The sequence below is a fragment of the Pongo abelii genome, chromosome 18, assembly GCF_028885655.2.
Source record: "Pongo abelii isolate AG06213 chromosome 18, NHGRI_mPonAbe1-v2.0_pri, whole genome shotgun sequence".
Taxonomy (NCBI): domain Eukaryota; kingdom Metazoa; phylum Chordata; class Mammalia; order Primates; family Hominidae; genus Pongo; species Pongo abelii.
The window spans coordinates 74,980,181-75,002,928 of NC_072003.2; the positions used below are offsets into that span (position 1 = coordinate 74,980,181).

General features: G+C 41.7%; 1 protein-coding gene across 1 annotated transcript; it reads right to left on the minus strand.

Annotated features, from left to right (window-relative positions):
• Window positions 1-8,272: 8,272 nt before the first annotated feature.
• Window positions 8,273-14,490, minus strand: DUXB (double homeobox B; the record flags this gene model as incomplete). The annotated part of the gene is made up of 4 exons (XM_024233789.2): window positions 8,273-8,869; window positions 10,307-10,461; window positions 11,192-11,297; window positions 14,347-14,490. Coding segments are annotated over 4 exons (1,002 nt in total), but the record flags the coding sequence as incomplete, so codon positions are not given.
• Between the last annotated feature and the right edge of the window lie 8,258 nt (window positions 14,491-22,748).

Here is a 22,748-nt window from a genome sequence, read left to right on the forward strand (position 1 = left end):
TGCAACCTCCTCCTCCTGGGTTCAAATGATTCTCCTGCCTCAGCCTCCTGAGTAGCTGGGACTACAGGCACATGCCACCATGCCCAGCTAATTTTTGTATTTTTAGTAGAGACGAGGTTTCACCGTATTGGTCAGGCTGGTCTTGAACTCCTGACCTCGTAAACCACCTGCCTCGGCCTCCCAAAGTGGTGGGATTACAGGCATGAGCCACTGCGCCTGGCGGCAATTATTTTTTAATACAGTTAAGCATGAAGCCAGATGTAGCTTGCAGCCATATTTCACACATGCTTGCACTGCTTCACACTATATTTGCAATTCTGTATGGATAGTACTATCAGTAAAGTGCTTGCTGGTCATGTACCTAAAGTGAATTTCTTAATTGCACAAAATGTATACTGTTAATGGTGAACTTAAAGACATTAAATTGTGTATCAGGAACAAAATATCCATATATATTTTTTTTAGGTTCTGGTAACACTTTAACCTCTAAGGTAAACTGAGTAGGAGAAAAATTGGGGATTGATTTCCTGTTTATTTATTTTTGCTTCTAATTTTCATTTATTTGCTTTTCTCTTTTGGGTTTTACTTATATATACGTGTAAAAACAATTGATGTATTTTAGGTTTCCCAAGAAAGGCTTTTATTTGGTCCTATGAATAGTCATTATGTTTTCTATGAGTTTCTAATAATTCATTGTTTGCTCTATTTATCTAAAGTTCTTAAGCTACCTTTGTCAAGCCTCTAAAAACTGATAAAGGACACTGGCTATTTAAAATTTGATTGGTTTTGCTTACCTCTAGTAATCTAGAGAGCTATAAAAGATTTAAGGTTTCTGGCCAAAATAATTAAAAGACTTATTTTAAAAGTTCTGAGCAGAAATAGTACATTTGTTTTTTGAAAAGGTAGGTGAGAATAAAAATGTTTAAATAGTGTTTATTTCCAAGGTAATTCAATTCAATCAATAATTTGAATTGGTTTCAGATCTTTTCCTTCAGGTAATGAGAAAACACTCTGTTATGGGTACACATTTTTAATGTTCAGAAACAATTGGCCTTTCCATAAGGAAATTACATGGATTGGGATTTCTTTCAAACTAATTTAGTTGTGTTGACCATTATTAAAATTAAGTGACATTCATTTGGATTAAGTAGTAATTTTAAAATGTGAGGCTTTCTAGTGATTTTTTTTATTGAGACAGAGTCTCATTCTGTTGCCCAGGATGGAGTGCAGTGTCTCAATCTTGGCTCATTGCAACCTCTGCCTCCTGGGTTTGAGCAATTCTCATGCACTGGCCTCCCAAGTAGCTGGAATCACAGGCACTTGCCACCACACCCGGCTAATTTTTGTGTTTTTAGTAGAGACGGGGTTTCACCATGTTGGCTGGGCTGGTCTCAAACTTCTAACTTCAAGTGATCCGCCCACCTCAGCCTCCCAAAGTGCTGGGATTACAGATGCGAGCTACCACCCCCAGCCATCTTCTAGTTATTTTTAATCCTAAGCCATTTATCTATCACTGATGAGCCTTCATGTATGTACTTGAAAACAAAATATATACAAATGTTGCCCTGGTTTGAAGATTCTAGTAATGAAAAGTTACCTAATCGGTTGTCAGTATGTTATCTAGAAACCAATCTTAGAAACGTGTGATGATGCTTTTTCAAAATAGCTGAAAAGAAATTATTCTGTGCCTGCTTTTACTTTGTCCTTGTTTTGTCCTATAATATTTAAGTGAAGGGAGATTATTTAGCCTCATATTGAATTTCCAAAACTGATATTTGTGTTTGCCATTTTTTAATGATGGAGAGAAAAGTTAGTTATCTTACTTTGATAAGTTTGACATAGGATCTATCACTTTTTGAAGCTTTTGGTGACAGTTGTCACTAGAATGCTAGCAATTAGATATATGCAATGAATAACTTAATTACATTAATAAAATGTCTTGAAGTGCTGCAGACAGTAACTCTTGGACACCAAATCACAGTGTTTTAATTTGTGACATGCTAGAGAGAATGACAGTCCTTTCTGTGGTATAAATATCCCATTACCTAATCCTAGTTCCGTTAAGTTTCAGGGCTTTGACTCCTGAGTCTGAAAAAGCCACCACCCCCTGCTAAATATTAAGCATTAACACCAGTTGAAGTCTCATCTTCAGACTCAGTAGAAGATGACAATCAAAATGAACTGTTTTCATGAGACACGGGTCCAGGAATAAAAACCACTCAATCCCTCTAGGCCCAGGGACTATCGAAGAAGAGGTGGTTGCCTGAGACTGTAAGGGCTGATTCTGAGGGATAAGATTAGTTCAGTTTTTCTTTCTATTTGTTTCTTTTGAGACAAGGTCTCCCTCTGTCACCCAGTGCAGTGGCGCCATCATGGCTCACCACAACCTCTGCCTCCCAGGCTCAAGCACTCTTCTTACCTCCACATCCTGGATAGCTGAGACCACAGACACACACCACCATGCCTGCCTTGGCCTCCCAGGGTGCTGGGATTACAGGTGTGAGCCACCACTCTGGGCCTGGAGTTTCTCTATAAATCAAACATTAATATCAAAAGCACACTGATGCATGGCCAGCATCTGATCCCCTGTGTTGGAAAAACAGAGTTTTCTTGGAACATAGATCTACTCTTTAATAAAAAAATATAAAAGGTTATAAAACATTGATGGAAATCTTTCCTTATGGTGGAACTGATTAAAATTTTAATAGTTAAAATTAATCACAAAATTAATTCAATTTTAATTTAATTAAAATTAGTTTCCTGAAGTCCAAGAGAGACATATTAGGCTTATTTGTTATGTTAGAGCTATGTAGGAAGCATTGTCAAATCTGAGGTGGTGTTTAGCTTCCTTTGGGTTGTATTTATATAGATGTGTTGTTAATGTTAATAAAAGACTATGAGATTTAAAAAATTCTCATGTCTTAATATATATTGTTAGTAGTAACTATGATTATTATAATTGTTGTATGCCACAGAAATAAGCAAATTTCCTTGTTGACTGTGTCTTTAACTATGGCTGTCTTAAGATTTTGTCACCTATTATTGTTTTTTTGCTTTCATTCTTCTCCAAAAAATGACTTATAACTACAGTCCAGGGCTTGCTTCTTTGGGAGAGTTCATTAAAAAAAAATCTTTTTTTTTTTTTTTTTTCAGACAGAGTCTCACTTTTTTTTTTTTTTTTTTTTTTTTGAGATAGAGTCTTGCTCTTTCACCCAGGCCGGACTGCAGTGGCACTATCTCGGCTCACTGCAAGCTCCGCCTCCTGGGTTCATGCCATTCTCCTGCCTCAGCCTCCTGAGTAGCTGAGATTACAGGCGCCCGCCACCACGCCCAACTAATTTTTTAAAATATTTTTAGTAGAGACGGGGTTTCACTGTGTTAGCCAAGATGGTCTCGATCTCCTGACCTCATGATCTGCCCGCCTCGGCCTCCCAAAGTGCTGGGATTACAGGCGTGAGCCACCACGCCTGGCCTCAGGGTCTCACTTTGTTACCCAGGTTGGAATGCAGTGGCACAAGCTTGGCTCACTGCAACCTCCGTCTCCTAGGTTCAAACGATTCTCTTGCCACAGCCACGTGAGTGGCTGGGATTACAGGTGTGTGTCACCATGACTGGCTAATTTTTGTATTTTTGATAGAAACAGGGTTTGCCATGTTGGCCAGGCTAGTCTGGGGCTCCTGACCTCAAGTGATCTGCCCACATCGGCTTCCCAAAGTGCTGAGATTATAGGTGTGAGCCACCGTTCCCAGCCAAAAAGGACTCTTAAAGGCAGGTTTCTGATAACTTTGGAGATTGTGCCATTGGATTAGAGAGAAAATTTCCAGGGCATGAATGGAAAGGCTGACATGTTCATAAATATTGCTGACCTGTTTTGAAGCAGAGCAGGGAGTTGATTGCATGGATTGGACTAATGAAGGACTGAAATTTTTATTGCTTTTTGTTGATGTTGTTTGTTACAAACATTGCTGATTCTTCAGTCTGGAGAGCTTTTTTTTTTTTTGAGTTATTTATACCCTTTAACAATTGAGTAGAATATACTCTTGTAAACAGAATTTGAGGCATATTTCTCTCTCTGCCTAGTTGCTCAAGAACTTGTAAATTAGTTGCGAATGTTCTTCATTCCTGGCAACAAGTTTGCATAAGTGCAATAAGAATCTGTTTTCTGTCCTGGCACGGTGGCTCACCCCTGTAATCCCAGCACTTTGGGAGGCTGAGGCGGGTGGATCACAAGGTCAGGAGATTGAGACCATCCTGGCTAACATGGTGAAACCCCGTCTCTACTAAAAATACAAAAAATAAGCTGGGCACGGTGGTGGGCGCCTGTAGTCCTAGCTACTCGGGAGAATGGTGTGAACCCGGGAGGCAGAGCTTGAAGTGAGCTGAGATCGCACCCACTGCACTCTAGCCTGGGCGACAGAGCAAAACTGTGTCTCGAAAAAAAAAAAAAAAATCTGTTTTCTTTTATAATGGGACACAGTTTGAGGAACTGGTTATTGCCCCAGGGCTTTGACTGAAATGCCTTTGTGAGAGGCTCTAGCAAGGCCATTTTAGGAGAGGCTATGTGGACAATGATTCTTGCTGCACTTTGTGTGGGTAATCAGGCCAAGTATATGGGACTGAAGCTTATTTTGCAGGTAGGTTGGTTCTGCTGTTATTTGTCTTTGGAGGAAACTGGGGACTGGAGAGAGAAAGACTGTGTTTCTGAAGAAAACTACAGTATTAGATTAACCTTTGATTCCTGGGTGGCCACATGGTCACCCATAGTGTGGAGCTGCCGACAACGTTCTTCCTCAGCATGAAGGAGCCAGTAAGGCTGGCGATCAGATTCCTCATGATTGAGGAATCAATAAATAGAAAAAGGGGACTGGACTGAAATTGACCCAATAGTCTTATAGACAGTTTTTTTTTAATAAACATAGAAATCAACCCTTCTGGTCTTAAAGGTTGAAACTTAACATTTGTTTTATCTGAGTTCCTTCTGCAGGAAAGAAGCCCCCAGGCCTCTCAAAAAGTATCAAAGAACTGAGAGTCACCAGATAGCCACATCCAAATGATTGGATGCCAGGCCCTTCATTCATCATGACTGATTCCTTACCCTTTCCAAGTTCCTGTTGTCCCATGCGTAGTTACGTTTCTTCCCTGCTATATAACCCCCTAATTTAATCAGTAAGAGTGATGGATTTGAGACTGATCTCCTGTCTCCTCAGCTGCAGTGCCCGATTAAAGCCTTCTTCTTTGGCAATAATCATTGTCTCAGTGATTGGCTTTCCATGTGGTCAGCAGCAGGACCTAGACTGAACCCCTGGCATTTTGGTAACATGAATATAAAGTGGTCCTGGCTAGTTTTGGAGGCAGATAATTAAGGTAAAAAGAGTCTTCAGCAAGGCTTCCCTTTTAACAAAAAGCAGCCCCCAAATCATTTCTTTTCTAACAAAAAGGCTTTTCTATGCCTTTTCCCATCTCTTCTTCTGAAACTCTCAAAATTTCAATATTTGTTCATTTAATGATATCCCATATGTCATGTAGGCTTTCTTCATTCTTTTATTCTTTGCTTTTCATCTGACTAAGGTATTTCAAAAGACCTGTCTTCAGCCAGGTGTGGTGGTTCACACCTGTAATCCCAGCACTTTGGGAGGCTGAGGTGGGTTGCTTGCTTGAGCTCAGGAGTTCGAGACCAGCCTGGGGCAACATGGCAGAAACCCGTTTCTACCCAAAATACAAAAATTAGCTCAGTGTGATGGCACATGTGCCAGTAGTCCCAGCTACTCAGGAGACTAGGGTGGGATGATCACTTGAGCCTGGGAGGTTGAGGCTGAGATGGGAGAATTGCTTGAGCCCAGGAGGTTGAGGCTGCAGTCAGCCAAGATGGTGCCACTCCACTCCAGCCTGGGTGACAGAGTGAGACCCTATCTCAAAACAAAACAAAAAACCAAAAAACACACTGACAAACAAAACAGAAAAAAAAAAAACAAAACCAAATATAAAACTTGTTTTTGTAACCTGGGGAACTCCTTCCACATATGTGTTGGAAGTAGGGAGGAGAGACTATTTATACTAAGAGCTCTGATCTTTGCCTGCAAACAAGATTTATCCAGGGGAACAATTTAAAAATAAAACTAGGTGTTGTATTGATACAGGAGGTAGACAGAAATTATTTAGGCAGATAGGGAGGGTAAAAGGAGCCCCCAACAAGACTTTTCTTTTAACAAAAGCAGCCCCAAATCTTTTCTAACAAAAAGCAGCCTGAAAAATGGAACTGTAGACATAGATAAGCAAGCTGGGAGCTCGCATGAGTAAATGCCAGCAGCTGTGCTAATAGAAAAGGGCTACCTGGAGACCAGGTATGTTCAACATGGAGGCTTTCTTTTCTTTTTTCTTTGTCACTACATGTACAGTAAGAAAGCAGGCAACATGGTGGCGGCCAGGTAGAGAACACATCCGCATAATAAGATTTGGATGGGGGAGCCAGCTTCTTTATGTGCTATGCAAATGGCACATCTGGTCTAACCAATCTTTGGTGCCCTATGTAAATCAGACACCACCCCCTCAAGCTCATCCATAAAACCTTCTGCATTTCACTGTGGAAGTGGCAGTCCATTTTCTCCAGGACCCCTCTCTGCACAGAGAGCTCTTTTCTTTCTTTGGCTTATTAAACTTCCATTCTTAACCTCACTCTGGTGTGTCTGTATCCTAGTTTTCCGTGGCCATGGGACAGTGAACCTCAGATGTTACTCCAGATGATGACACCACTTTGGTATCAACACTGTTAAATAATTCTATCAGAATCTTTTCAGGTAGGCTTGCTCCACTAACGTGTGTGCATGTGCATGTGTTTTTATTCCCTAGATTAATGAAGGTGCAGCTCATATTAGGAGAAACAAATTCAGCTGAGGCCAATTTAGCAATAAATACTGATGTCAAAATATTCTGGCACTTGTGCTTCAGCATGTAAACCCTAGAGAACCCCTTCACATAATGGACACAGACACTGGTAGGGATGTTCACTGCACAACTGTTTGTAGTAGTGCAAACTGGTATCTTTGTAAAACTAGATCTGTATGTACTGACCTTGTTTCCACACCTTTATATGGAATTGAAAGTATTGTATAATGGAACAGAATTCAAAAGGATAAGATAAACAAGTAATATTTTTCAAGGCTGGTCATGGTGGCTCACACCTGTAATCCCAGCACTTTGGGAGGCTGAGGTGGGTGGATCACGAGGTCAGGAGTTCGAGACCAGCCTGACCAACATGGTGAAACCCCATCTCTACTAAAAATACAAAAATTAGCCAGGCATGGTGGCACACGCCTATAATCTCAGCAACTCAGGAGGATGAGGCAGGAGAATCGCTTGAATCCAGGAGGCAGAGGTTGCAGTGGGCCGAGATTGCACCATTGCACTCTAGCCTGGGCGATAGAGCGAGACTCCATCTCAAAAAAAAAAAAAAGAATATTTTTCAAAGATATTTTTGTTGTATCAAAGTAAACCCCACATACATCTTGTGGAAGCTAAAATCACTCTATCTTGGATGCTAACCCATGTGATAGCAAAGTAAATGTGGCCTGAGAAGGACTCTGTACTTCTATATTTGAGTACTTGTGGATGAACTGTAACCTAGCTTAATAGACAAAATTGAAAACCTAACTTAGTAGTATGTATGTGTAATGGTAGCTAAGTCTTGGACAATTCCAGTTGGCCATACTTCAACCACTCATACACTGCTGAGTGTTCAAACTGTGTTCAAATAAGGCATACACCAAGCTGTAACCAATCCAGCCATCTGTACCTCACTTCCAATTTCTGTATGTCAGAAATTGCCAAGTCGTACTTTTTTATTTATTTATTTTTTTGAGACAGAGTCTCACTCTGTCACCAGGCTGGAGTGCAGTGGTGTGATCTCGGCTCACTGCAACTTCCGCCTCCCAGGTTCAAGCGATTCTCCTGCCTCAGCCTCCAGAGTAACTGGGACTACAGGCGTGCGCCACCACGCCCAGCCAATGTTTGTATTTTTAGTAGAGGCAGGGTTTCACCATGTTGGCCAGGCTGGTCTCAATCTCCCGACCTCGTGATCTGCCCGCCTTGGCCTCCCAAAGTGCTGGGATTACAGGCGTGAGCCACTGCGCCTGGCCAAGTTGTACCTTTTACTGAAGAACTCTGCATCACAGGAGTTGACCTAAAGGCTTGAGGTTTCTACATATTGCTGGGGCAATTGGCCAAGTGGATGACATGGTTTTCAGCTGAGTGTGCCTACTGCTGCCACAAGTCTGTCTCAGTGTGTCCCTTTGAGAGGGTCCCATTCTGCAAGCAGAGCCTGGCAGATCTCGTCCCACCTTTGCAAAATGTTTGATATGTCAAACTGACCCAGATTTAGAGGTTGTTGCTCCCTGTGCTCAGGTTCAGGCTGAGAATGGCTCTTGACCTGTGGTACTCCCGAGCCAGCGTGTTCTTTGTGATTTTGGTGTTCTTCTTGGTATTGGAGCCAGAAGGGAGTCGGAGTATCTAAGTCCTTTATCAGAATTGGCAGTGTCAGGAGGTGATTTGGAATTATCAGAGGCTGATCAGAGTTCTCTCCTTCCTGCACAGCCTGTGTGGGCTGCATGATCATGACATTTGGTCCTTGGCTCACATGGAACCCGAAGGGATCCCAAGGAGCCTCGGTTGAAGGAAGAACAGGTGGAAGAGTTTGGTGCCTGCTGGAAGAATTTGAGGAAGAAAAATAATGAGAGCTGTCTGTGAGGAGGAACAGGTTGATTGGATGCCACCCAACAGTTGCATCTGGTCTCTCATTTGGGTTGTCTACCAATAAATTCACGGGCTCCATTCTGCTCTTCTTGAGGTACAGAGATCTTTGTTTCTGAAACCACATCTAAGTGAGAAAAAGGGCGACATGACATCATAAGACATAAGCAATTTTAACTCTGCATCAGATAATCTATAAAACAAAGGAGCTATTAACCTAAGGACAAATCACAGGGTGATTTTATAGAGAGAGTTGGCTCTCTGAATCCATGGGTTCTGTCTGTATATCCTGATTCAAACAACCATGGATTGAAAATATTTAGAAGAAAACCCAAATAAAAAAACAATGCAACAATAAAAATAATACAAAGAAAAATACAGTTTAACAACTATTCACGTAGCATTTACATTGTATTAGGTAGTACAAGTAATTTAGAGAGGCTTTAAAATACATGAGATGTGCACAGGTTATATTCAAATGCTGCATCATTTTATATCAGGAACTTGAGCATCCTTGGAGTTTGGTATTCGGGAGAAGGTCCTGGAACCAATCCCTCATGGATACTGAGGGATGACTGTATATGAAATCATATTATACATATGTTTGTTATTATTTATTTTTATTACTTTTATTTTTCTTTTTTATGTGAGTTTGAGGAAAATAAATCTTATACATTTTGTATGTGAAATTAACTCCAGTCCATGTGTTCATGTGTGTATATATGTGTGTGTAATGTGTATGTTTGTATATATACATAAACACACAAATACATACATTGAGGTTATAACACAGTTAGCAATTAAGTATAGGTGAGTTGAATCTCTGACTGGAAAGGCACGTGTTCTCGAATTCTCCCTCTAATTGCAACAAAGGATCAGCAAAAAAGATCTCTTGGCCAGGCTGACATTTTTTTCCTCTTCATGGATGTGTGTATAAGCATTCATAGTTTGTGTACATGTGTATTCATCTGATTAATGACTAACAAACACAAATAAATGTATTTGAGAGTTTGTGTGTCATAAGCCGATGACTGTGCCTCCTCAGTCATGAGCACTTAACATACGCTAAATCACTATCCCCATAACTTAGGTAAAAGAAAGTACTCCGTGGGGGCCAGTTTTGTCCCTCAATGGGAGAACATTTCACTATGTCTGTGATTTATTTGGTTATCACAAATAGGGGGAGAGAACGTGGGCAGGTGCTTTACTGGTATCTAGATGGTAGAGGCCGGGAATGCTGACCAATATCCTGCCATGCACAGGGTGGCCCCTCACAAGAAAGAATTATCTGAGCCAAAATGACAACACTCCCAAGGTTGTAGAAAATCTAACAATGTTCTCAAAATGGGTAGTTTCTGCCAGTGATTCCAAATCCATGCACAGCAATTTGATTTGAAAATTCTTCCTTGACAAAAATGGGACTTTCAATGCCAGGCGTTTACCATCCCCCGTTACCGCCCTTGATGACTTTGATAACCCAAGTCAGCTGGAAGTTTTTCAGTAACACCTCCAGGGGGCAGTATCACAGGCAGGACATAGTTGGGGTCACAGACATAGAACTTACTTGAATTCTTGATTCCTGCAGGCCTGTTTGTTCAGCCAGTTTTTTCCTGGTAGCAATATCAGGGAACGGGTTCCTCTCAAAGGCTTGCACTAGTTTGTTTTTTTGAGTCCATGTGATGAATGTCTGTTTTTGTCGGGCTTCTTTTGGTAAGTATTCTAAAGGAGAACACAGAAGCTGTTAGGGGAATTTTCATATTCAAACCAGAAAAACAAACCCATGAAGATAATGCTGGCCATATTTGCTCTCTCTGAATCCCCGAGGTGGCAGAAGAGGAGGTCATTGCTCTGCAGCAGGACCAAAAAGCCCAGAGCTAGGCTGGGCCCAGTGGCTTACGCCTGTAGTCCCAGCACTTCGGGACGAGGCCAAGGTGAGTGGATCACTTGAGATTAGGAGTTCGAGGCCAGCCTGGCCAACTGGTGAAATCCCGTCTCTACTAAAAATACAAAAAATTAGCCGGGCGTGGTGGTGCACCTCTGTAGTTCCAGCTACTTGGGAGGCTGAGGCAGGAGAATCACTTGAATCCAGGAGGCAGAGGTTGCAGTGAGCTGAGATCATACCACTGCACTTCAGGCAACAGGGTGAGACTCCATCTCAAAACAAAATACAAAAATAAAAAATAAAAAAATAAAAAGCCCCGAGCTTGCTTGTTAAGAACCTGCCTATCTCATTCAATTGTGGGAGGCCGCTCTGCCTATGGAGTAGCCATTCTTTTGTTTATTTACTTCTCTAATAAACTTGCTTTCACCTAAAAAAGTTGTAGGATAATGTTTCTATCTCTGGTCACTAGGATGCCAGAACCAGCTATCCCTGGCTTCTGAGCTAAGAGATGTTGATGGAGAATTTGGGCACAACGTACTCTCAATGGGACCCATTGAGCACTCTTACCTTCAGTCAGATGCTGGGACTGGTCATGCCCCTGGGTTTGATCTTTTTCTGAGAAGCAGTTATAATCCAGTTTCCGCTGTTTTACTCTGTAGTTTTTAAACCAAACCTAAGTAGGAGAAGATGTGATAGTCATGCAACTCAGTCTATGTCAGTATTGCCAAATATCAATTCAATTGAACAAAACTGATTTGACTACCTGTGGCTGGAATAATACCCACAAGAGAAAGGCAATGCATTATCCTAGGAATGATGCTACTATTGGCATACGATTTAAGACCACACACGCATCTCCCTTCAAATCAAAGGAGCCTTTCTTTCATGGTCATTTTTTGTGGCATCCAGAGTAAATTTGTTTGATTTAGGAGACCCTATGAGGTCTCTCAAAGGATCGCCCTGTCTCTCTCTCTCTCTCTCCCTCCTAGCAGGACTTCAGTTTCTGAATATCTTTTCTTGATTCTCAACACTTCTTCGTAGGAAATATCAGGTTTCATAATATGCAATACATATGGAATTAATTGCACAAAAATTTCTTTAAATAGGAGAGCAGAATTAGCCACAGTAAAGAGCTGGGCTAACACTGATCAGTATTTCCTCTTAGTCATTTTTATCCCAGGGTTAACAATAGATGAGGAGACTCCTAGTGAGCCACACACCTCATTTTGTCACTGTTGTCCCTAACAAAACCAATTGAACTCTTTGCTTGTTTCCTCATTACTAGAGTCAGAATTGCAATGTATTTTCTAATGATTTCTAAGTGTTATTATTTTGATAATTAGATCATTCTTAAGAACATTTAGCATCTTAATGACAACGAATGTCCAATAAACCACTTATATCATAGGCATTGTGCTAAAGCTGGCGTCCTCAACCCCCAGGCCACAGACAGTCCGTGGCCTGTTAGGAACTGGGCTGCACAGCAGGAGGTGAGTGAAGGGCCAGCGAGCATTACCTGCCTGAGCTTCGCCTCCTGTCAGATCAGCTGCTGTGTTAGATTGTCATAGGAGCACAAACCCTACTGTGAACTGTGCAGTTGAGGGATCCAGGTTGTGAGCTCTTTATGAGAATCTAACTAATAGCTAATGCCTGATGACCAGTGGTGGAATAGTTTTATCCTGAAACCATTACCCACCCCCCCTTGTCTGTGGAAATATTGTCTTCCACAAAACTGGTCTCTGGTACCAAAAAAGTTGGAGACTGCTATGCTAAAAGGTTATATCTCTTCTCTAAATTAATGAATCAGAATAGTTTTAGTTAAGAAATCTTAAGTATAGATGGAAACTGGAAACAAGTGAATAAAGTATAAACACTATGGCAGAGGTAACCTCCATCTACATCATTTCCTGAACTTGCCATTTTCACCATGATTCCAAGTGGGACCAGTACCTCTCTCAAAGCCAATTACCAGTATTCCCATAGAATGTACTTTTGTTACTGGGACTTGAGTAATCCTTGCCTCTCACATCCAGTATAGATACATGAAGAGACAAGTAAAATTTCTTCTCTCCTATATCCTCTCAGACTGAGATCCTTATAGCCAATGGCTTGTTGGAGACTATACATATGATGCAAAACCCAGAACTCATTATTTTCCTTTAAAAACACATTTTCACTTGGTCTTGATTGGTTTAATTACTATTTTCTCTGATAGAATTATATTCTTTACAGGTATCTGTTTTTCTTTCTTTATTTGAGACAAAGTCTTGCTATGTTGTCCAGGTTGGAGTGCAGTGGCTATTCACAGGCATGATCCCATTACTGGTAGGCATGAGAGTTTTGATCTGCTTTGTTTCTGACCTGAGCTGGCTCACTCCTCCTTAGGCACCCTGGCGGTCCCCAGCTCTTGGGATGTCACTGTATTGATGCCAGACTTACTGCAGGCACTCAATCCGCATAACACAAGCACTGTATAGCACAGAATGCCTGGGCTGAAACGATTCTCCTGCCTCAACCTCCTAAGTAGCTGGGAGTACAGGTGCACACCACCATGCTAAGGAATCACAGATACCTTCTTTTTTTTGGTAGACATGGTCTCGCTCTGTCTGCCAGGCTGAAGTGCAGTGGTGCAATCACGGCTTACTGCAACCTCGACCTCCTGGGCTCAAATGATCCCTCCACCTAAGCCCCCGAGTAGCTGGGACTGTAGGTGTGGACCAACACACCCAGCAAATTAAAATACATTTTTTGGAGAGATGGGGTTTTACTGTGTTGTCCAGGCTGGTCTTGAACTCTTGGCCTCAAGTGATCTTCCACTCTCAGCCTCTGAAAATGTTGGGATTACAGGTGTGGGTCACCCTACCCAGTCCAGGTATCTTTTTGATAACTGAAGAGATTTAACTTAGTTTCATTTTATATCAGTTGTTCTATTTAAAATAATTCAGTATGGAATTTTATTTCAAACACTATGTGTATGAATCACATTTGAGACATTCAGTTAAGAAATAGCATGAGACTTGGGAATGCACATGCATTCTTACCCCAGTTTCCTTGTAATTACATATTAATAATCTATCTGAATAGTCTAATACTAAAATATAGGACATAATTATCATGGTGATTTCATTTCCTATATTCTCTAAATCTCAAAATACGACTTAATTACCTATTGGGAGAGACTGAGCCAGTATATTCTCCTTCCCCATTAGTGAATACAAATGATATTTCCACCTTTGGTAAAATACATAAACTGTATCCTTGTTTTTTTGTTTTCTTTTTTTTTTTTTTGAGACGGAGTCTCGCTTTGTCTTCCATGCTGGAATGCAGTGGCGTGATCTCTGCTCACTGCAAGCTCCCCTCCCAGGTTCATGCCATTCTCCTACCTCAGCCTCCAGAGTAGCTGGGACTACAGGCACCTGCCATCACGCCCAGCTAATTTTTTTTGTATTTTTAGTAGAGATGGGGTTTCACCATGTTAGCCAGGATGGTCTCTATCCCCTGACCTCGTGATCCGCCCGCCTCAGCCTCCCAAAGTGCTGGGATTACAGGTGTAAGCCACCGCGCCCAGCCTTTTTATTTGTTTTCTAATTGTATAACAGGAAAACGTTTCTTAGCTAAATACCTGATATAACCTGATATAAGAGAACTGGCAAAAGCGCTGGGCCTAGTCTTTCTCTTTACCATGGTTCTGACAGACAATGAAGTAGAAATCTAATGCCTACCTGAATATTAGATTCTGGAACCCCAATTTCTTTGGCCAGTTGTTCTCTGGCAGCTTTATCAGGGAAAGGGTCATGTTGAAACCATGACTGGAGGATATCCTTTTGACTGTGGTTATACTGAATTCTGTTTCTCCAGAATTCTTTTTGAAGTATGCCTGATGAACAGAAAAGGGGGAGAACAGCGTGAATAATATATTTATGGGTTTAAATCTGTGGTTTAATTAAATTAATTTATTTTGAGACAGAGTCTCACTCTGTCGCCCAGATTGGAGTGCAGTGGTGCAGTCTCGGGTCAATGCAACCTCCGCTCCTGGGTTCAAGCGATTCTTAGGCCTCAGCCTCTGGAGTAGCTGGGACTACAGGTATGCACCACTGTGCCTGGCTATTTTTTTTTCTTTGTAGAGATGAGGTCTCATTATCTTGCCCAGGCTGGCCTCGAATTCCTGGGTTCAATTGATCCTCCTGTCCTGGCATCCCCATTTTGTTAATTATTATTATTATTATTATTATTGTTACTATTTTTTGAGATGGAGTCTCGATCTGTCGCCCAGGCTGGAGTGCAGTGGTACCATCTCAGCTCACTGCAAGCTCCACCTCCCGGGTTCACGCCATTCTCTCGCCTCAGCCTCCTTAGTAGCTGGGGTGCCACCACACCCGGCTAATTTTTTGTATTTTTTAGTAGAGACAGGGTTTCACTGTGTTAGCCAGGATGGTCTCGATCTCCTGACCTCGTGATCTGCCCGCCTCGGCCTCCCAAAGTGCTGGGATTACAGGTGTGAGCCACCGCGCCCGTCCTGTTAATTATTACTCTGTATTTTTACTTTAGGCATATAGCTAAAGTCATGCAAAATTGGATATATAAACATTTAAATATATATATTAGAAAACGATAAACAATGACCTAAGTTTCCAAAGAGAGAACTTACAGAAAATGTACAAAATTACCAAAAGAGGAAGCAGTAGGGAGGAGGAAAATTAATAAAAATCAATGAAAAAAGTGAAATTCATGGAACAATTGAACGGGTGAAATAGGACACACAGGAACTGGTACTTCTAATGAAAAAGAATATATCTCAATAAAATTCAGTAGGCTGCATTAGACAGTTCATACATTCTCCTCTCCACATAAACTGTCAACTTTAAAACTTTAGGTAGATAACCCTTGTATGGGACTCATGTCTGCCATCTTACATTTCAGATTCAAGGGTCCAACTTCAAAGCACCCATGGCTGTTCTGACACAATTTATCAGCGAAAAACAACTGCTGCTCTACCAGTCTGTACCTCTAATCATGTTTGTGCTATAAACTTTGACAAACTCTGAAAAATAAGCAAGGCATGTAGCAATCCCAAAGAACAGAGAAAAATTTGCTGATGGAAACTTACCACCTAAAGTGCCGTCCAAATTCATCTTGGATAGAAGACCTGGACTCCACAGAGATCAGCGAGTAACTGAGCAGCTCCCAACGACACAGGCTTTATATAGGGTCAAGGTGACCCACCCCTTTCTTAAATAGCTTTCAATTTAATCCCCTCATTAAATATTTAACACCTGTAGAAAGAAACTTGAAGTAATTAGATTAAGTGGAAGTACAGATTCTACTTGGTGATTTTGTCTTCTTCATAATACCTTTCTAAATATGACTCTTGTTTAATTATTTCAGTTTGGCCATATTAGTTTCTACATTATAAGAATGTCCTTACCTTACTTTGCATTTTTTGTTTTCCTTGGCTCTTCTGAAACTCATGTCTTTTCATCATTGTGATGGTGCTATCTGTGTGTCAACTTGGCTGCTCTACGCTCCCTATTTTTTCAATAAAACACGAATCTAAGCGTTGCTATGAAGGTATTTTGTAGACGTGATTGGGTTATATAATCAGTTGGCTTTCAGTAAATGAGATTATCCTGGATAATCTGGGTGGGTTATTTTCTATCAGTTAAAGGTCAATCAGTTAAAGAGCAAAGCTGAGGTTGCCCTGGAGGGTGGGGGTGGTGGAAATCACATCTGGCTGGGTGTGGTGACTCAAGCCTGGAATCCCAGCACTTTGGGAGGCTGAGGCAGCAGGATTGCTTGAGCCCAGGAGTTAAATTTCAGCCTGGGAAACACAGGAAGACCTTATCTTATTTATGTAAAAATTAAAAAAATTCTGTAAGTGCTCAGCTGCTCCATCTGCTGTTTTAGGAGTTTCCACCTGCTTTTCTGAAGGGCCTACCCTACAGAATTTATTCCTGCCTACCCAGCCCCTACAATTATAGAAGTGAGTTTTGTATTGCTATGGCCTGAATGTTTATGTAGCCTCAAAATTCATATGTGGAAATCTTCACCACCAAGGTAATGGTATTAGGAGGTGGGGCCTTTGGATAGTGACCAAGTCTTGAGGGTGGAGTCCTCATGAAGGGGATTAGTGTCTTTATCAAAGAGAGCAGACGGGGAGGGAGAGAGGGAGATCCCTGTGATCCTTCTGCCACATGAGGTTAGAGTGAGAAAATGACTGTCCACTAGGAAGTGGGTCCTCACCAGACACCTAACCTGATGGTACTTCCCAGTCTCCAGAACTGTGAGAAATAAATTTCTGTTGTTGATAAGCTAGCCAGTCTATGGTATTTTGTTATAGCAGCCTGAATGGACTAAGGCATATATATGTCTTTATATATATATGTACAAGTGTGTATGTGTATAGATACCTATATATTTATAATATAAACACACACAAGCACACACACATATATTATATATAGTTCACTAGTTAATAGTTAATAGTTGACCTCGGAACACTACTGATTCTTTCTCTGATGGAACCCTGAATGATACAGATGTTGATGTGCCCAAAATCATAATTACTGTCATGCGCGTCCGTGTGAAGAGACCACCAAGCAGGCTTTGTGTGAGCAACAAGGCTGTTTATTTCACCTGGGTGCAGGTGGGCTGAGTCTGAAAAGAGAGTCAGCAAAGGGTGGTGGGATTATCGTTAGTTCTTATAGGTTTTGGGATAGGCGGTGGATTAGGAGCAATGTTTTGTGGGCAGGGGGTGGATCTCACCAAGTACATTCTCAAGGGTGGGGAGAATTACAAAGAACCTTCTTAAGGATGGGAGAGATTACAAAGTACATTGATCAGTTAGGGTGGGACAGAAACAAATCACAATGGTGGAATGTCATCAGTTAAGGCTATTTTCACTTCTTTTGTGGATCTTCAGTTGCTTCTGGCCATCTGGATGTGTACGTGCAGGTCACAGGGGATATGATGGCTTAGCTTGGGCTCAGAGGCCTGACATTTACTGCTTTCTTTTGCATTAAATGAATAGTTTCTAATATAGCATTATTTTTCTTTTTTTAGAGACAGGGACTGGCTCTGTCACTGGAGCCTCAAACTCCTGGGCTAAAGTGATCCACCTGCCTTGGCCTCTGAAAGTGCTGGGATTATAGGCATTAGCCACTATGTCTGGCCAACATTTTCTTTTTGTTTTCTTTTTTTTTTTCGAGATGAAGTATGGCTCTGTGACTCAGGCTGGAGTGCAGTGGCTCAGTCTCTGCCCACTGCAATCTCCATCTGCCAGGTTCAAGCGACTTTCCAGCCTCAGAATTCCGAGTAGTTGGGATTACGGACTTGTGCCACCACACCAGGCTAATTTTTGTATTTTCAGTAGAGACGGGGTTTCACCATGATGGCCAGGCTGGTCTCAAACTCCTGGCCTCAGATGATACATCTGCTTTGGCCTCCCAAAGTGTTGGGATTACAGGCATGAGCCACCGTGCCCCGCCTGGTCAACATTTTTATTAATGATTTTTTGCTGTAGAGTTTGAGGTGGTTTTGGCCAGGCCAAGGTACAGGGATTAAAGGCCTGAGCCACTGTGCCCAGCCTTTTGCAGAATTATAATAAGAATAATCTAATATGACAGACTTCAACTTGCTTCTAACCTGACAGGCCCCCCCACCACTTTTTTTTTTTTTTCTAACACAGAGTTCTCATAGATAACTATGGGAAATATTTAGTTTATAATTAAACATGAAGCAAGAAAAACTAAGCCCTTCCACTCCTTGTCCCCACCAATTCGGAGGTTAAAGCAACATTCATAAGACAAGGTTAAAATTATGGCAGGGACTTAAACTTCTCTTTTCTTTTTTTTTTTTTTTTTTTTTTTTTGAGACAGAGTCTTGCTCTGTCGCCCAGGCTGGAGTGCAGTGGGGCGATCTCCACTCACTGAAAGCTCTGCTGCCTCCTGGGTTCACACCATTCTCCTGGCTCAGCCTCCTGAGTAGCTGGGACTACAGGCGTCCGCCACCACGCCTGGCTAATTTTTTTGTATTTTTAGTAGAGACGGGGTTTCACCATGTTTGCCAGGATGGTCTCAATCTCCTGACCTCGTGATCCGCCTGCCTTGGCCTCCCAAAGTGCTGGGATTACAGGCGTGAGCCACCATGCCCGGCCTACTTTTCTAAAAAATAGGCATAGTTAACCAATAACCTGCCATCAGTCAGCTTGTTTTTCTATAGGTGTTGAGTGCTCTGGAGTCACGTAGCCAGGGGTTACAAAATTTATACCTTCCCCAGCTACCCCTATAAATAACATCGCAAATGTAAAACTCAAAGAATGAGTGTGTGAGATATTTTTCAGATTTGGCACTTTAGCAGATCAAAAGCCCCTTCTGGTCTGTGAGACCCCCCTCCCAGAAACTAACTCAGCTGCATAAAGACAGTTTTACACACCCCTGTGATTTCATCAATTGTTTCTCAGCACCCTGCCTGCCAAAATATCCTAAAAAAGCCCTGGCCTCAGAATTATCAGGGAGATGGGTTTGAGAACTTTCTCCTTGTTCTCACCTGGCTGGCCCTGTGATAATTAACCTCTTTCTTTGCTGTAATACCTGTTGTTCTCAGGGCATCTGGCTTTCTGGGCAGCAGACAAGATAAACCCAACTGGTTATTACAATTTTACCTTAATTACCTCTTTGAAGGCCCTATGTCCAAACACCCTCACATTTGAAGGTACTAGGGGTTTGGACTTCAACATATGAATCATATGAATGGGAGGTTGGGCAGAATTCAGGCCATGACAGCCCTCCAAGGGTTAAATCCTGATTTTGACCCCTGAGGTTGAGTCCCTGTTTCTGTCTCCTAAGGCTTTAGTGTCCACATGACCAGGACTGGAACATGCCTTGCTGGATCCGGGACCTCAACCTTGAGGCTTCCCCTCCCTGGGTTTTTAGGCACTAGAAGTCTGAGGAGGACACAAGCGAAAGGGGCTTGTTGGGGCCTCTGGGCATTCCCGTCAGCGGTTGTCTTTGTGGAGGAAACTGGGATCTTGCTGCACGCAAGCCTGTGACGTGACCCACTCTTAACTAAGTCCTTGCTTAGCCTGAGTCCCAGGGCCTCAGGTATCCTTTGTGCAGTGTCAGGGCCTCCCTGAAACGTGCAGACACCTTTTCACAGAGGCCCTCAGTGGCTAAGGGGATGTGGGCACCCACTGGCGGGAGCTGTCACGCACGTCTGTATGAAGAGACCACCAAACAGGCTTTGTGTGAACAACAAGGCTGTTTATTTCACCTGGGTGCAGGCGGGCTGAGTCCAAAAAGAGAGTCAGCAAAGGGTGGTGGGATTATCATTAGTTCTTATAGGTTTTGGGATAGGCGGTGGAGTTAGGAGCAATGTTTTGTGGGCAGGGGGTGGATCTCACCAAGTACATTCTCAAGGGTGGGGAGAATTACAAAGAACCTTCTTAAGGATGGGGGAGATTACAAAGAACCTTCTTAAGGGTGGGAGAGATTACAAAGTACATTGATCAGTTAGGGTGGGGCAGAAACAAATCACAAGGGTGGAATATCATCAGTTAAGGCTATTTTCACTTCTTTTGTGGATCTTCAGTTGCCTCAGGCCATCTGGATGTATATGTGCAGGTCACAGGGGATATGATGGCTTAGCTCGGGCTCAGAGGCCTGACAGGAGCTGGGACACCTGAGCCACCTGGGAGAGGCCCAGGACCCTAACCAGACAGGCCCCCTGGCCCTCAACAGCCCCCACTGCCTCAGAAAGTCATGCCCACAAGGAGCCTTGAGGTCATTGTGGTCTTTCCTGCAGACATTGGTTGTTTGAGAGGACAAATATCTGGCAAACGATCAAGAACAGACATAGAAAGTCCAAATATGAAACATTACAAACAGTACACTGCTACATATGCCCTAGGAATGAAAAAGTTAAGAGGATGTTGGAGTGATTTTATAATACATTTGAAGATTTAGATGAAATGGATATATTCTTAGAAAATTTCAACTTCCCAAAACTGAGCTAAAGATAAATGGTTGTCTTCTAATTGTTTAAAGTATAGAATCAGTAGTCAACAATGTTTCCATGAAAATAATGTCAGAGCCAGGCAGAGTCACTTTAAATTTCAAGCATTTAATAAAGGAATAAATGAAGCCAATATCACTCATGAACATAGATACCAAAATCTTAAACTACTGGCACCTCTAATCTAGAAATACATAAAAAGGGTATGTCATAAGCTAGTTGGATTTTTCTAAAATCGCAATGTTTTAAAATAATCACATGAACAGATTATGGAAGAAAAATAATACCATCATCACAACAGATGAAGGAAAACATTTAAAAACTTAAAAATTCAGACAGACTTTGGATTTTTGAGGGAAGAAGCTGAGAACAATAGAAATAAAAGGGAACCCCTTAAGCCCCTATTTGGTAATACATGTTTGGAGATATACCTAATGTGAAGCTTGGAGATGTGGCAATGATGTTGTTTCTACCCCAATTTAGTATTTTACTGCAGTTCTCAGCCAAATAGTAAGGAAGAAAATGAAAGTAGAAGTATTGGAAATAAATAAGAACACTTTTGTTGGCAGATGGTGTGATTGTGTGCATACAAAATCCAGTGAATCCACAGATGCTAGTACACTTTTATTCAAATTTCTGTTGATATATGCTATGTTTTGTCAACTGAAGAATAAGGTTCATAAATATGGAAAGGAGAGCTTTGTTTTTCATAAAGGATTATAGCCTGCAGGGTGGCCATTCTGACAGGCTGGGAAGCATAGCTCCCCAGCCAGAAACTAGGAATAGACGCTTCAAGGGTCCAAAGAATAAGACAGGAATTTATGCTGAATGGGGTGGCCAGATATACATATTCAATGAGCTATAGAAAAATAATGCATATTTATGAAAGGAGAAACATAAATATATATGCAATTGAGCTTCATGCCTCTCCGTAGCATCCACGTTCAAAAAACGGCGGCATCAGCGTGATCCCAGGGTGGAGTGTTGTGCTCTTTGACATCCGAAGGTGAAGTAGAAGACACAAAAACCCTCACTGGGCATTTGTCATAGACTGGCCAGAATCATTCCATGGTTGGTGGTCTCTCATCAGGAAGAAAAGCTCATCAGTTGTTATGTTGAAACTGCTAAAAGAAGGGAGAGCAGTCAAGCAGTTGATACAATGGTGGAATCTTTTGAAAGGGCTGGTTTCTGTTTAGCTCTTACAGAAGAAAGCTTAATGATGGGCGGTGAAAGAGCAGGTATTAACGAGCTATGTCTGACTTCCCATCCTGTCATGGCTGAGAACTCAGTTTTCTAGGTTAATTCTTAGGTCCCTTTGGTTAAGATGTGGTCTGTTCGGTAGGTTGGGCCCTTAAAATTTTATTTTTATTTCTCAGTTTCATAACAGAGGAGAAAAGCTATTCTTTCTTATCTTGTCCAAATTAAATTTTCAGTAATTTAAAGAATATCAACACAATATCTAACTATATTTTTAGAAATATTTTTTACTATGTGTGTATGCATATATTTATGTGTATTCAAGAATAATTAATAGCAAGCTTTACTTTGTTTCATTTTGATAATTATTGTACCACACTATTAATTAGGCAACTTGCTTTAAAATTAAACACTGTGTCTCTGGTAAGGACTAGTTAATTCCAGAACCCCAGGGATGGACAGGGGCCCACTATTCTCAAGTGGGTAATTGTGATGAGATGGTTACTAAGGGTAGACAGTAAAGACTGGTTAAGTCCGGAACCCAGGTTGATGGGAAACACCCCCTTCAGGATAATAGAAGAAAGGGGGGATGCTTTCTTTTTTCTTTTTCCTTTCTTCCTCCTCTCTTCTCTCTTCCCAGATGGGTAGTTATGTCTTTATACCACAGGACACACCACTTGGATGCATCCCCTAAAAGTGGGAAAAGTTTAATTTCCTCAAACCTTAAACTGTTTGGCTTATAAATGAACTAGGAGAAAATTAGAAAAGTCAGCCTTGGAACCCAGTTCCCCTGTGCAGGAAGTCCTCAGATTAGCCTCTTCAGTCTTTCATAACTGAGAGCAGAGGAGGAAGAACAGGGCTAAGCCTGTTGGGTAGGGCAAATGGCATCCCTTTCCCTCAAATAAAAGATTAACACCCC